The sequence below is a fragment of the Entelurus aequoreus genome, linkage group LG05, assembly GCF_033978785.1.
Source record: "Entelurus aequoreus isolate RoL-2023_Sb linkage group LG05, RoL_Eaeq_v1.1, whole genome shotgun sequence".
In the NCBI taxonomy this organism is placed as follows: Eukaryota; Metazoa; Chordata; class Actinopteri; order Syngnathiformes; family Syngnathidae; genus Entelurus; species Entelurus aequoreus.
Genome location: NC_084735.1, coordinates 13,603,910 through 13,620,087, shown reverse-complemented (window position 1 = coordinate 13,620,087; position 16,178 = coordinate 13,603,910). Strand labels below are relative to the sequence as shown.

Below are 16,178 nucleotides of genomic sequence, written 5' to 3'. Positions count from 1 at the left end.
CATGCAGTTGTTTTCAGGGTTTGTTAGTGTTTTTGGCAAGTTGTTATGTTTGTGCATGCTAACTTCCTGGTTGCTGAGATTTAACTTCCTGGTAGCTTGGCTAACTTCTGTTGTGCACTGTCAACTTGCAGCATTTCCCACATGCAGTTGTTATCAGGGTTTGTTAGTGTTTTTGGCAAGTTGTTATGTTTGTGCATACTAACTTCCTGGTTGCTGAGATAACTTCCTGGTAACTTGGGTAACTCCCGTTGTATACTGTCAACTTGCAGCATTTCTTACATGCAGTTGTTTTGAGGGTTTGTTTGTGTTTTTTGGTAAGTTGTTATGTTTGTGCATGCTAACTTCCTGGCTACCTTGCTATCTTCCAGATAGACTGGCTAACTTTCATTGTATACTGTCAATTAGCAGCATTTCTCACAAGCAGTTATTTTCAGAGTTTGTTAGTGTTTTTGGCAAGTTGTTATGTTCGTGCATGTTAACTTTCTGGAAACTTGGCTAACTTCATTGTTGCTAGATAATTTCCTGGTAGCATGGCTAACTTCCATTGTGTACTGTCAACTTGCAGCATTTCTCACTTGCAGTTGTTTACAGGGTTTGTTAGTGTTTTTGGCAAGTTGTTATGTTCACGCATGTTAACTTTCTGGTAGCTTGGCTAACTTCAGTTGTGTACTGTCAACTTGCAGCATTTCTCACATGCAGTTGTTTTTAGGGATTGTTTGTGTTTTTGGCAAGTTGTTATGTTTGTGCATGCTAACTTCCGGTTTGCTTAGATAACTTCCTGGTAGCTTGGCAAACTTTTGTTGTATACTGTCAACTTGCTGCATTTCTCACATGCAGTTGTTTTTAGGGCTTATTAGTGTTTTTGGCAAGTTGTTATGTTTGTGCATGCTAACTTCGTGGCTGCCTTGCTATATTTCAGGTAGCCTGGCTAACTTTCGTTGTATTCTGTCAACTAGCAGCATTTCTCACATGCAGTTGTTTTGAGAGTTTGTTTGTGTTTTTTGGCAAGTTGTTATGTTCGCGTATGTTAACTTCCTGGAAACTTGGCTAACTTCCTGGTTACTGAGATAATTTCCTGGTAGCATGGCTAACTTCCATTGTGTACTGTCAACTTGCAGCATTTCTCTCATGCAGTTGTTTTCAGAGTTTGTTACTGTTTTTGGCAAGTTGCTATGTTCGCGCATGTTAACTTTCTGGTAGTTTGGCTAACTTCCATTGTGTACTGTCACCTTGCAGCATTTCTCTCTACAGTTGTTTTTAGGGTTTGTTTGTGTTTTTGGCAAGTTGTTATGTTTGTGCATGCTAACTTCCTGGCTGCCTCGCTATCATCCAGGTACCTTGGCTAACTTCTGTTGTGTACTGTCAACTTGCAGCATTTCTCACATGCAGTTGTTTTTAGGGATTTTTTTGTGTTTATGTCAAGTTGTTATGTTTGTGCATGCTAACTTCCGGTTTGCTGAGATAACTTCCTGGTAGCTTGGCTAACTTTTGTTGTATACTGTCAACTTACAGCATTTCTCACATGCAGTTGTTTTCAGGGCTTATTAGTGTTTTTGGCAAGTTGTTATGTTTGTGCATGCTAACTTCGTGGCTGCCTTGCTATCTTTCAGGTAGCCTGGCTAACTTTCGTTGTATTCTGTCAACTAGCAGCATTTCTCACATGCAGTTGTTTTGAGGGTTTGTTTGTGTTTTTTGTCAAGTTATGTTCGCGCATGTTAACTTCCTGGAAACTTGGCTAACTTCCTGGTTACTGAGATCATTTCCTGGTAGCATGGCTAACTTCCATTGTGTACTGTCAACTTGCAGCATTTCTCTCATGCAGTTGTTTTCAGAGTTTGTTACTGTTTTTGGCAAGTTGTTATGTTCGCGCATGTTAACTTTCTGGTAGTTTGGCTAACTTCCATTGTGTACTGTCACCTTGCAGCATTTCTCTCTACAGTTGTTTTTAGGGTTTGTTTGTGTTTTTGGCAAGTTGTTATGTTTGTGCATGCTAACTTCCTGGCTGCCTCGCTATCATCCAGGTACCTTGGCTAACTTCTGTTGTGTACTGTCAACTTGCAGCATTTCTCACATGCAGTTGTTTTTAGGGATTTTTTTTGTGTTTATGTCAAGTTGTTATGTTTGTGCATGCTAACTTCCGGTTTGCTGAGATAACTTCCTGGTAGCTTGGCTAACTTTTGTTGTATACTGTCAACTTACAGCATTTCTCACATGCAGTTGTTTTCAGGGCATATTAGTGTTTTTGGCAAGTTGTTATGTTTGTGCATGCTAACTTCGTGGCTGCCTTGCTATCTTTCAGGTAGCCTGGCTAACTTTCGTTGTATTCTGTCAACTAGCAGCATTTCTCTCATGCAGTTGTTTTGAGGGTTTGTTTGTGTTTTTTGTCAAGTTATGTTCGCGCATGTTAACTTCCTGGAAACTTGGCTAACTTCCTGGTTACTGAGATAATTTCCTGGTAGCATGGCTAACTTCCTTTGTGTACTGTCAACTTGCAGCATTTCTCTCATGCAGTTGTTTTCAGAGTTTGTTAGTGTTTTTGGCAAGTTGTTATGTTCGCGCATGTTAACTTTCTGGTAGTTTGGCTAACTTCCATTGTGTACTGTCAACTTGCAGCATTTGTCTCTACAGTTGTTTTTAGGGTTTGTTTGTGTTTTTGGCAAGTTGTTATGTTTGTGCATGCTAACTTCCTGGCTGCCTCGCTATCTTCCAGGTAGCCTGGCTAACTTTCGTTGTATTATGTCAACTAGCAGCATTTCTCACATGCAGTTGTTTTGAGGGTTTGTTTGTGTTTTTTGGCAAGTTGTTATGTTCGCGCATGTTAACTTTCTGGTAGCTTGGCTAACTTCCGTTGTGCACTGTCAACTTGCAGCATTTCTCACATGCAGTTGTTTTTATTTATTTTTTAATGTTTTTTTGGCAAGTTATTTTGTTTTGCGCATGCTAACTTCCTGGTAGCTTGGCTAACTTCCTGGTAGCTTGGCTAACTCCCTGGTACCTTGTCTAACTTACATTGTGTACTGTTAACTTGGAACATTTCTCTCATGCAGTTGTTTACAGGGTTTGTTAGTCTTCTTGGAAAGTTAACTTCCTGGAAACTTGACTAACTTCCTGGTTGCTGAGATAACTTCCTGGTAACCTGGCTGACTTCCATTTTGCGACGTCAACTTACAACATTTTCCTCATACAGTTGTTTTCAGGGTTTGTTTGTGTTTTGGCAAGTTGTTATGTTCACGCACGTTAACTTTCTGGTAGATTGGCTAACTTCCATTGTGTACTGTCAACTTGCAGCATTTATCTCTACAGTTGTTTTTAGGGTTTGTTTTTTTTTTTTTGGCAAGTTATTTAGTTTTGCGCATGCTAACTTCCTGGTAGCCTGGCTAACTCCCTGGTAGCTTGGCTAACTTACATTGTGTACTGTTAACTTGGAACATTTCTCTCATGCAGTTGTTTACAGGGTTTGTTTGTCTTCTTGGCAAGTTAACTTCCTGGTTGCTGAGATAACTTCCTGGTAACCTGGCTGACTTCCATCTTGCGACGTCAACTTGCAACATTTTCCTCATGCAGTTGTTTTCAGGGTTCGTTTGTGTTTTGGCAAGTTGTCATGTTTGCGCATATTAACTTTCTGGTAGCTTGGCTAACTTCCATTGTGTACTGTCAACTTGCAGCATTTCTCTCATACAGTTGTTTTTAGGGTTTGTTTGTGTTTTTTTGGCAAGTTATTTTGTTTTGCGCATGCTCATTTCCTGGTAGCCTGGCTAACTCCCTGGTAGCTTGGCTAACTTACATGTTGTACTGTTAACTTGGAACATTTCTCTCATGCAGTTGTTTACAGGGTCTGTTTGTCTTCTTGGCAAGTTGTTAACTTCCTGGAAACTCGGCTAACTTCCTGGTTGCTGAGATAACTTCCTGGTAACCTGGCAGACTTCCATTTTGCGACGTCAACTTGCAACATTTTCCTCATGCAGTCGTTTTCAGGCTTTGTTTGTGTTTTGGGCATGTTTTGTATGCTGTATGACTAGAAAAGAGGTGTGTTGCTCAGTTGCTTTAATTAAATGATTGTTTGCATACTTTTTTTTCACGTATTTGACAATTTAAAAAAAGTGTATCTTCTATTACTATCAGCTGTGATTGGTCTAGGAACTAAAGTAGGGCGAGTGATTTTTTTTAAAATGAAATGCTAAAATATAACATTTGATTTTCATAAAAAGGGTAAATAAGTGGAAAAAGTGTGACTATTTCCTGGTACCTGCGGTACATCTGCTCGGCCTGAAGGTGGCGCCCGTCCTTCAGCGTCTGAACATCATTGAAGAGGAAGCGAATCATCCCCTCCGCCTTTTCCAGATCCGCCTCCACCTCGGCCGTGTGCTGCGGGGGCTTGCCCGCGTTCAGCATCCGCACGTCCTGCAAACGGCCACACCCCCACCCCACACGTGATGTCACTTCCTGCTGCGGGCCCGGCGGAGGAGGATGTCTCACCGTCTGCAGCAGCGTCTCCGCCTGGTTGAGCTGCTCCTCGCACACCCCGGACTCAGTCTGGACCTTGCCCACGATCCTCTGGAGGCGCTCCAGCCTGCGGGGGCGAGACGAGAGGGAGACATGAGAGACGGTGGGCGGCGGCGGCGGGAGGAGGCGGAGCACTCACTCCGTCTTCCGGCGGGTGTGAAAGCAAAAATCGTAGCCCTGTTGCATGAACGCCATGATCTAAAATAGTCGCCCTTGTGGCTTTTTCTCTGGTTTTGTCGCAAACGGCAACCGTGTCACGAGCTTCCCTTTTGGGTGTGGCCGGGAGTCATGCGGAGAAACCCATGACTCGGGTCTTTTCAGGGGGGCGGGACTTGCCTCTCAAACTCCGTCCTCAGGAGCCGCTCGCGCTCCAAGATGGCCACGTGCAGCCGACCCCACTCCTTCTCCACGTCCAGCGGGTGGTGGCCCGGCGGCACCTTGACGTGTCCCGCCTGGACCGCGCCCTGCAAGACAGGCGGGAGGGGGGGGAGGAGTCACAGTCACAGGCGTGCTTTGGAAGAGGCGGAGTCCTGGACCCACCTCGAAGGACTTGAAGATGTGCTTGGAGCGGTTCTTGTCCGCCTCCTTGGCGGGGAGCTCCGTCTCCTTGAACTTCAGGAACTGCCGCCAGAGAACCTGCGGGGGAACCTCGCCAGAGTTAGTCCGGCCCGGCGTGTGAGGAGGAGCGGGACGCCATCACGCACCTCGATCTCCTCGTAGCTGCTGGGGAACTTGCGCTCCTCGAAGACCAGGATGTGGTGTCGCATCCACTGCAGGAGCATGGTGACCAGCTCGTAGTACTCCTGCCAGCGCAGCTCCAGCTCCTACGCACAAACATCTCCCTTTTTTTAGAGAACACCTTGGCCTTGCATCCCGTGCATAGCATTTTATGCTAAAGACTTGATAGGACAGCTGTAGCCTGATGGACTAGAACATACAAGAGCAGCCTATCTAGTCTCTCCTATCTAGTCTGTCTGACTAAAGATGTCCTATCTAGTCTGTATTCTCCGTAGCCTGTCAAACTAGGGCTGTCCTATCTGGTCTGTCAAACTGCAGGTGTCCTATCTAGTCCGTCTTCACTCTAGTCTGTCGGACTAGAGATGCCCTATCTAGTCTGTATCATACGTAGCCTGTCAAACTAGGGCTGTCCTATCTAGTTAGTAAAATTACAGATGTCCTATCTAGTCTGTATTCTCCGTAGCCTGTCAAACTAGGGCTGTCCTGTCTATTCTCCTATCTTGTATGTCAATCTAGGGCTGTCCTATCCGGTTTGTCAAACTGCAAATGTCCTATCTAGTCCGTCAAACTAGGACTGTCCTATCTAGTTAGTAAAATGACAGATGTCCTACCTAGTCTGTATTCTCCGTAGCCTGTCAAACTAGGGCTGTCCTATCTATTCTCCTATCTTGTCTGTCAAACTAGCGCTGTCCTATGTGGTCTGTCAAACTGCAGATGACCTATTTAGTCCATCAAACTAGGACTGTCCTATCTAGTTAGTAAAATGACAGATGTCCTACCTAGTCCGTATACTCCGTAGCCTGTCAAACTAAGGCTGTCCTATCTATTCTCCTATCTTGTCTTTTAAACTAGCGCTGTCCTATGTGGTCTGTCGAACAGCAGATGACCTATTTAGTCCGTCTCCTACCTAGTCTGTCGGACTAGAGATGCCCTATCTAGTCTGTATTCTCCGTAGCCTGTCAAACTAGGGCTGTCCTATCTATTCTCCTATCTTGTCTGTCAAACTAGGGCTGTCCTATCTGGTCTGTCAAACTGCAGGTGTCCTATCTAGTCCGTCTTCTCTCTAGTCTGTCGGACTAGAGATGCCCTATCTAGTCTGTATCATATGTAGCCTGTCAAACTAGGGCTGTCCTATCTAGTTAGTGAAATTACAGATGTCCTATCTAGTCTGTTGTCTCTATAGCCTGTCAAACTAGGGCTGTCCTATCTATTCTCCTATCTTGTCTGTCAAACTAGGGCTGTCCTATCTGGTCTGTCAAACTGCAGGTGTCCTATCTAGTCCGTCTTCTCTCTAGTCTGTCGGACTAGAGATGCCCTATCTAGTCTGCATCATATGTAGCCTGTCAAACTAGGGCTGTCCTATCTAGTTAGTAAAATTACAGATGTCCTATCTAGTCTGTATTCTCCGTAGCCTGTCAAACTAGGGCTGTCCTATCTATTCTCCTATCTTGTCTGTCAAACTAGGGCTGTCCTATCTGGTCTGTCAAACTGCAGGTGTCATATCTAGTCCGTCTTCTCTCTAGTCTGTCGGACTAGAGATGCCCTATCTAGTCTGCATCATATGTAGCCTGTCAAACTAGGGCTGTCCTATCTAGTTAGTAAAATTACAGATGTCCTATCTAGTCTGTATTCTCCGTAGCCTGTCAAACTAGGGCTGTCCTATCTATTCTCCTATCTTGTCTGTCAAACTAGGGCTGTCCTATCTGGTCTGTCAAACTGCAGGTGTCCTATCTAGTCCGTCTTCTCTCTAGTCTGTCGGACTAGAGATGCCCTATCTAGTCTGTATCATACGTAGCCTGTCAAACTAGGGCTGTCCTATCTAGTTAGTAAAATTACAGATGTCCTATCTAGTCTGTATTCTCCGTAGCCTGTCAAACTAGGGCTGTCCTATCTATTCTCCTATCTTGTATGTCAATCTAGGGCTGTCCTATCCGGTTTGTCAAACTGCAAATGTCCTACCTAGTCTGTCGGACTAGAGATGCCCTATCTAGTCTGTATTCTACGTAACCTGTCAAACCAGGGCTGTCCTATCTAGTTGGTCAAACTACAGATTTCCTATCAAGTCTGTCTCCTATCTAGTCTGTCAGACTAGAGATGCCCTACCTAGTCTATATCCTACATAGCCTGTCAAACTAGGACTGTCGTATCTAGTTAGTAAAATGACAGATGTCCTACCTAGTCTGTATTCTCCGTAGCCTGTCAAACTAGGGCTGTCCTATCTATTCTCCTATCTTGTCTGTCAAACTAGCGCTGTCCTATGTGGTCTGTCGAACTGCAGATGACCTATTTAGTCCGTCTCCTACCTAGTCTGTCGGACTAGGGATGTCCGATCTAGTCTGTATTCTCCGTAGCCTGTCAAACTAGGGCTGTCCTATCTATTCTCCTATCTTGTCTGTCAAACTAGGGCTGTCCTATCTGGTCTGTCAAACTGCAGGTGTCCTATCTAGTCCGTCTCCTCCCTAGTCTGTCGGACTAGAGATGCCCTATCTAGTCTGTATCATATGTAGCCTGTCAAACTAGGGCTGTCCTATCTAGTTAGTAAAATTACAGATGTCCTATCTAGTCTGTATTCTCCGTAGCCTGTCAAACTAGGGCTGTCCTATCTAGTTAGTACAATTACAGATGTCATATCTAGTCTGTATTCTCCATAGCCTGTCAAACTAGGGCTGTCCTATCTATTCTCCTACCTTGTATGTCAAACTAGGGCTGTGCTATCCAGTCTGTCAAACTGCAGATGTCCTATCTAGTCTGTATTCTCCATAGCCTGTCAAACTAGGGCTGTCCTATCTAGTTAGTAAAATGACAGATGTCCTACCTAGTCTGTATTCTCCGTAGCCTGTCAAACTAGGGCTGTCCTATCTATTCTCCTATCTTGTATGTCAAACTAGGGCTAACCTATCCGGTCTGTCAAACTGCAGATGTCCTATCTAGTCTGTATTCTCCGTAGCCTGTCAAACTAGGGCTGTCCTATCTAGTTAGTAAAATTACAGATGTCCTTTCTAGTCTGTATTCTCCGTAGCCTGTCAAACTAGGGCTGTCCTATCTAGTTAGTACAATTACAGATGTCATATCTAGTCTGTATTCTCCATAGCCTGTCAAACTAGGGCTGTCCTATCTATTCTCCTATCTTGTATGTCAAACTAGGGCTGTCCTATCCGGTCTGTCAAACTGCAGATGTCCTATCTAGTCCACCTCCTACCTAGTCTGTCAGACTAGAGATGCCCTATCTAGTCTATATCCTACATAGCCTGTCAAACTAGGGCTGTCCTATCTATTCTCCTATCTTGTCTGTTAAACTAGGGCTGTCCTATCTGGTCTGTCAAACTGTAGATGTTCTATCTAGTCCGTCTTCTATCTAGTCTGTCGGACTAGAGATGCCCTATCTGGGCTGTCCTATCTAGTTTGTCAAACTACAGATTCCCTATGTAGTCTGTCTCCTATCTAGTCTGTCAGACTAGAGATGCCCTATCTAGTCTATATCTTACATAGCCTGTCAATCTAGGGCTGTCCTATCTAGTTTGTAAAATTACAGATCTCCTATCTAGTCTGTATTCTCCGTAGCCTGTCAAACTAAGGCTGTCCTAACTATCTTCCTATTTTGTCCGTCAATCTAGGGCTGTCCTATCTGGTCAGTCAGACGGTAGATGTCCTATCTAGTCCGTCTCCTACCTAGTCTGTCAGACTAGAGATGCCCTATCCAGTCTGTATCCTATGTAGCCTGTCAAACTAGGGCTGTCCTATCTAGTTGGTCAAACTACAGATTTCCTATGTAGTTTGTATTCTCCGTAGCCTGTCAAACTTGGGCTGTCCTATCTATTATCCTATATTGTCTGTCAAACTAGGGCTTTCCTATCTGGTCTCTCAAACAGCAGATGTCCTATCTAGTCAGTCTCCTACCTAGTCTGTCAGACTAGAGATGCCCTATCTAGTATGTATCCTACATAGCCTGTCAAACTAGTGATGTCCTATCTAGTTTGTCAAACTACAGATTTCCTATCTAGTCTGTATCCTATATAGCCTGTCAAACTAGTGATGTCCTATCTAGTCTGTCAAACTACAGATGTCCTATCTAGTCAGTCGTCTGTCTTCTATCTACTCTGTCATACTAGAGCAGTCCTATCAAGTCTGTCATACTAGAGCAGTCCTATAAAGTCTGTCATACTAGAGCAGTCATTTCCAGTCTGTCATACTAGAGCAGTCCTATCAAGTCTGTCATACTAGGGCAGTCATTTCCAGTCTGTCATACTAGAGCAGTCCTATCTAGTCTGTCATACTAGAGCAGTCCTATCAAGTCTGTCATACTAGAGCAGTCATTTCCAGTCTGTCATACTAGAGCAGTCCTATCTAGTCTGTCATACGAGCGCAGTCCTATATAGTGTGTCATAGTAGAGCAGTACTATCTAGTCTGTCATAGTAGAGCAGTCCTATCTAGTCAGTCATACTAAGGCAGTCCTATCTAGTCAGTCATACTAGGGCAGTCCTATATAGTCTGTCATAGTAGAGCAGTCCTATCTAGTCTGTCACAGCAGAGTAAGTACTATATAGTCAGTCATACTAGAGCAGTCCTATCTAGTCTGTCATACTAGCACTGTCCTATCTAGTCTGTCATAGCAGAGCAATCCTATCTAGTCTGTCATACTAGAGCTGTGCTATCTACTCTGTCATAGCAGAACAGTCCTATCTAGTCAGTCATACTAGAGCAGTCCTTTCCAGTCTGTCATACTAGCGCAGTCCTATCTAGTCTGTCATACTAGAGCAGTCCTATCTAGTCAGTCAGACTAGAGGAGTCCTATCTAGTCAGTCAAACTAGAGCAGTCCTATATAGTCTGTCATAGTAGAGCAGTCCTATATAGTCTGCCATACTAGCGCAGTCCTATATAGTCTGTCACAGCAGAGCAAGTATTATATAGTCAGTCATACAAGTGCAGTCCTATCTAGTTGGTCATACTAGAGCGGTCCCTTTATTCAGTCATAGTAGAGCAGTCCTATCTAGTCATTCATACTAGCGCAGTCCTATCTAGTCTGTCATACTAGAGCTGTCCTACCTAGTCTGTCATAGCAGAGCATTCCTATCTAGTCAGTCATACTAGAGCAGACCTATCTAGTGAGTCAGACTAGAGGAGTCCTATCTAGTCAGTCAGACAAGAGCAGACCTATCTAGTCTGTCATACTAGAACAGTCCTATCTAGTCAGTCATAGTAGAGCAGTCCTATCTAGTCAGTCATACTAGCGCAGTCCTATCTAGTCTGTCATACTAGAGCTGTCCTACCTAGTCTGTCATAGCAGAGCATTCCTATCTAGTCAGTCATACTAGCGCAGACCTATCTAGTGAGTCAGACTAGAGGAGTCCTATCTAGTCAGTCATACTAGAGCAGACCTATCTAGTGAGTCAGACTAGAGGAGTCCTATCTAGTCAGTCAGACAAGAGCAGACCTATCTAGTCTGTCATACTAGAACAGTCCTATCTAGTCAGTCATAGTAGAGCAGTCCTAACTAGTCTGTCATACTAGAGCAGTCCTAACTAGTCTGTCATACTAGTGCAGTCCTATCTACTCAGTCATAGTAGAGCAGTCCTATCTACTCTGTCATACTAGAGCTGTCCGATCTAGTCTGTTATAGCAGAGCAGTCTTAACTAGTCCGTCATACTAGAGCTGTCCTATCTAGTCTGTCATGGCAGAGCAGTCCGATCTAATCAGTCATACTAGAGCAGTCCTTTCCAGTCTGTCATACTAGCGCAGTCCTATCTAGTCTGTCACAGCAGAGCAAGTACTATATAGTCAGTCATACTAGAGCAGTCCTATCTAGTTGGTCATACTAGAGCGGTCCTTTTATTCAGTCATAGTAGAGCAGTCCTATCTAGTTAGTCATACTAGCGCAGTCCTATCTAGTCTGTCATACTAGAGCTGTCCTACCTGGTCTGTCATAGTAGAGCATTCCTATCTAGTCAGTCATACTAGAGCAGTCCTATCTAGTCAGACAGACAAGAGCAGACCTATCTAGTCTGTCATACTAGAGCAGTCCTATCTAGTCAGTCAGACAAGGGCAGACCTATCTAGTCTGTCATACTAGAGCAGTCCTATCTAGTCAGTCCTATCTAGTCTGTCATACTAGAGCAGTCCTATCTAGTCTGTCATACGAAAGCAGTCTTATATAGTCTGTCATACTAGAGCAGTCCTATCTAATCAGTCATAGTAGAGCAGTTCTCTTTAGTCAGTCATACTAGAGCAGTCCTATCTAGTCTGTCATAGTAGAGCAGTCCTATCTAGTCTGTCATATGAAAGCAGTCTTATATAGTCCGTCATACTAGAGCAGTCCTATCTAATCAGTCATAGTAGAGCAGTTCTCTTTAGTCAGTCATAGTAGAGCAGTCCTATCTAGTCTGTCATAGTAGAGCAGTCCTATCTAGTCTGTCATAGTAGAGCAGTCCTATCTAGTCTTAGGGGTGAAGATGTTTAGTGATCCTGCCAGCAGAGGGTCACCAACAGGAAGTTGAGGACTCACGTTGGCTTTGACGCCCTCCTGAGCACCAGGAACACGAGGCATGACATCATAGAGCGAGGACACGTAGGTGATGATGGACTTCTCGTCAGGGTGTGGCACGTCCACGTCTGCAACACACCACACCATGGGTCCCCCACCTCAGGCACCTCCTCCGCCTCCTCACCTTCTGGGTCCAGCAGCCTGGTCACACCCAACTCCCGCTCCGCCACGCTGAAGGCCTGTTCCAGGTTCTTCTGGTTGCTCTGCCGGCCCACCTGGTCCAGGTCCACCAGGCCCGGTCTGAGGACAGCACTTTGTCATCATGGAGATCCAAGATGGCCACCGAGGGAGATATTTTGTGTCTGTGTGGTGTCTGGAGGTGCGCTTCTTTACGTAAACTGTGTGGTGTTTAGAGGTGCGCTTCTTTACGTAAATCGTGTGGTATTTAGAGGTGCGCTTCTTTACGTAAACTGTGTGGTGTTTAGAGGTGCGCTTCTTTACGTAAATCGTGTGGTATTTAGAGGTGCGCTTCTTTACGTAAACTGTGTGGTGTTTAGAGGTGCGCTTCTTTACGTAAATCGTGTGGTGTTTAGAGGTGCGCTTCTTTACGTAAACTGTGTGGTGTTTAGAGGTGCGCTTCTTTACGTAAACTGTGTGGTGTTTAGAGGTGCGCTTCTTTACGTAAACTGTGTGGTGTTTAGAGGTGCGCTTCTTTACGTAAACTGTGTGGTGTTTAGAGGTGCGCTTCTTTATGTAAACTGTGTCGTGTTTACGTAAACTGTGTGGTGTTTAGAGGTGCGCTTCTTTACGTAAACTGTGTGTGGTGTCTGGAGGTGCACTTCTTTACGTAAACTATGTGTGGTGTCTAGAGGTGCGCTTCTTTACGTAAACTGTGTGTGGTGTCTGGAGGTGCGCTTCTTTACGTAAACTGTGTCATGTTTACGTAAACTGTGTGGTGTTTAGAGGTGCGCTTCTTTACGTACACTGTGTCATGTTTACGTAAACTGTGTGGTGTTTAGAGGTGCGCTTCTTTACGTAAACTGTGTGTGGTGTCTGGAGGTGCGCTTCTTTACGTAAACTATGTGTGGTGTCTAGAGGTGCGCTTCTTTACGTACACTGTCATGTTTACGTAAACTGTGTGGTGTTTAGAGGTGCGTTTCTTTACGTAAACTGTGTGTGGTGTCTGGAGGTGCGCTTCTTTACGTAAACTATGTTTGGTGTCTAGAGGTGCGCTTCTTTACGTACACTGTGTCATGTTTACGTAAACTGTGTGGTGTTTAGAGGTGCGCTTCTTTACGTAAACTGTGTCGTGTTTACGTAAACTGTGTGGTGTCTAGAGGTGCGCTTCTTTACGTAAACTGTGTGGTGTCTGGAGGTGCGCTTCTTTACGTAAACTGTGTGTGGTGTCTGGAGGTGCGCTTCTTTACGTAAACTATGTGTGGTGTCTGGAGGTGCGCTTCTTTACGTAAACTGTGTGGTGTCTAGAGGTGCGCTTCTTTACGTAAACTGTGTCGTGTTTACGTAAACTGTGTGGTGTCTAGAGGTGCGCTTCTTTACGTAAACTGTGTGTGGTGTCTGGAGGTGCGCTTCTTTACGTAAACTGTGTGTGGTGTCTAGAGGTGCGCTTCTTTACGTACACTGTGTCATGTTTACGTAAACTGTGTGGTGTTTAGAGGTGCGCTTCTTTACGTAAACTGTGTCGTGTTTACGTAAACTGTGTGGTGTTTAGAGGTGCGCTTCTTTACGTAAACTGTGTCGTGTTTACGTACACTGTGGGGTGTTTACGTAAACTGTGTGGTGTTTAGAGGTGCGCTCCTTTACGTAAACTGTGTGGTGTTTAGAGGTGCGCTTCTTTACGTACACTGTGTGGTGTTTACGTAAACTGTGTGGTGTTTAGAGGTGCGCTCCTTTACGTAAACTGTGTGGTGTTTAGAGGTGCGCTTCTTTACGTACACTGTGTGGTGTTTACGTAAACTGTGTGGTGTTTAGAGGTGCGCTCCTTTACGTAAACTGTGTGGTGTTTAGAGGTGCGCTTCTTTGCGTGTCACCTGTGTTTGTGTATGATGGCGTTGAAGAGCTTGCCGTCCCGCCAGTTGCTGGTGAAGTTGTCGCAGCGCAGACCCGGGTAGCCCTCCACCATCCTCTGGGACCACAGCAGCAGGCGCTCCTTGGCCGTCATGTCGTCCGACTGGCCGTTGACCTGGATGTCGGAGATCTGCGTGGAAGGGAAGGTGTACCTAATGAAGTGGCCTGCCGGCGGTCGTGTTTCACATGTGAGTCACTGGGGAAACCACAACTCCAGCAGATGTTTCCAGCACACAAACCACAAAAGTCACGAGAAGTGAGTCACTAATCATCTTTTTTTTCTTTCCCAAGGCTGGTGTGGGTATCTGCGGAGGAATGTTGGCTTGGTGGTTTTCCAGAAGCTCCGCGAGCTAATTCCAAATGTTTTCCTTTGCAGATGAGCCACGCACAAAAACTTCACAAAAGCGAGCGTTTGTTTGCCATCAGATGTATGCACGGTCCTGGGTGTTTGTTTTGCCCAGCTTTACGTGCCACAAGGGTGGGGTTTGGGACATAAGCAGCAGGATGCACTGCAACAATGTCAGGAAATCTACTTGTTTTCTTTCTTTTTTTACTACTTTTAATTTTTTGGGGTTAAACATCCATCCTTTTTCTTATTCCAAAAAATAATTTGGGCCTAAATTAATCATTTTCAGAAACAAAAATGGCAAAAAGGACTAAAAAATAGCAACACTGCAGTAGTATTGGCCACTAGGGGGCTCAAAGCAATCAGAATGTGCTGTTCAGTATCGTGGCCACTGATTGGCTCAGCTCCTAACAGCATGACTATATTGGAATAAAGATGTGTAAAGGTGACTAAATGGGAACATTTTATGTCTACACCGTCCTCATATTGTTGAAAAAGTGAATTTTATTTAATTTTCTATGCTCTAGCAATGAAAATATCCCATTTATAATGGACAAAGAACAAACTAACCGTGATGAATTGTTACGGTTTTGAATTTTATTTTTACAGGTTTCCATTTATCTTAAAAAAATAAAATAAAAAAAATCATACATAAAAAATAAAAATTAAAATTAAATTATTGTTAAAAAATATTTTAAACAGATAAAGGATTCATTAAAATTCACAGGTACACGTATGTACAATAAAATATATATATTTTTAATAACATTATTAGGTAAAATAAATTTACATTTAATTTATTAAATAAAGTTTAATAAAGTATAAAAATAAAATAAAATAAAAATGGGTTAAAATTTAATTTAAAATGTATATAATAAAGTAAGGAAATAAATTAAGATTTAATTTATTTTATAAAGTTAAATTAAATATGGAAAATAAATGAAATAAGAATGGGATACAATTAAATGGAAAAAAAGAAATATAACAAATACAAAATGTTATGTATTAAATACAAGTAAATAAATGGAATCAAATGAAATGAAAAAAATATATATTATAGTAATAAAATAAATTAACATTTAATTTAATAGATAAGGTTAAATAATGACAAAAATACAATGAAATAAAAACTAAATATGATAAAGTAATAAAATTAAGGAACTTAATTTATTTTACAAAAATAAAATCATATAAAAATGGGATAAAATGAAATAAAAAAGAAAGAAATATAATTTAAATAATAACATAAATATTTAATTTATCAAGTAACGTTTAATGAAATACAAAAATGAAAGAAATATAATAAAGTCATAAAATAAAGTCACGTTTAATTTATTAAAAAAGCTAAAGGTACAAAGTTAAAATAATATAAAAATGGGATGAAATAAAAGGAAAAAATATAGATAACCAAAAATCGAATTTAATATATAAAATATCCAGTCTATAAAAGTCAAAGTAAATGAACATTCCTAATAGTGCCGCATATATATATATATATATATATATATATATATATATATATATATATATATATATATATATATATATATATATATATATATATATATATATATATATATATAAATATTTTAGTATGTAGCGTGTTGATGATAAGTCATGGCAAACTTTCCCTTTTGTGTAGGAAAGGGTGGAAGAAGGCCCATAAAAAAGGGGAAACCCTAACATAAAAAGTATGATTCAGACCCTGAATGGAAACTGGCCCTCCACCCTTTTTTGTTATAGGACTTCCTTCTTTTCAACTCAATACTTTCATTGTTGCTTTTGCTCTTCAAATGAAATGGAAGCTGCGTGCGGTGGGAGGTTTGAGGCCTTCACCTCACGCCCACGCTTTTGCTCCCCTGGCTTCCCCCGAGGAGGCCTTGAGTCACACGGGGAAGTCATCCCCTTTAGAGCTACTTTAGCCTTCTAGAAACATCTTCCAGCTTCTGCGCCACAAACATGCCGACTCACACAGTAAGAAGTCAACGGCAACTCAGAAAGGCGCTGAAATTAACTGGCAAGTGA

At 42.7% G+C, this 16,178-nt stretch overlaps 1 protein-coding gene across 11 annotated transcripts in view; it reads right to left on the bottom strand.

Moving 5' to 3' along the window:
• The window catches only part of pleca (plectin a), a 171,472-nt gene that overhangs the window by 36,433 nt on the left and 118,861 nt on the right, over nt 1-16,178 (bottom strand). For all 11 annotated transcript variants that reach the window (XM_062047137.1, XM_062047138.1, XM_062047139.1 and 8 more), the window contains 8 exons: nt 13,771-13,937; nt 11,907-12,022; nt 11,744-11,850; nt 5,208-5,327; nt 5,044-5,139; nt 4,840-4,967; nt 4,477-4,570; nt 4,247-4,401 (listed from right to left, as the gene is read on the bottom strand). In XM_062047137.1, the coding sequence (XP_061903121.1) occupies nt 4,247-4,401; nt 4,477-4,570; nt 4,840-4,967; nt 5,044-5,139; nt 5,208-5,327; nt 11,744-11,850; nt 11,907-12,022; nt 13,771-13,937 (983 nt within the window). The remainder of the gene's footprint in view (nt 1-4,246; nt 4,402-4,476; nt 4,571-4,839; nt 4,968-5,043; nt 5,140-5,207; nt 5,328-11,743; nt 11,851-11,906; nt 12,023-13,770; nt 13,938-16,178) is intronic.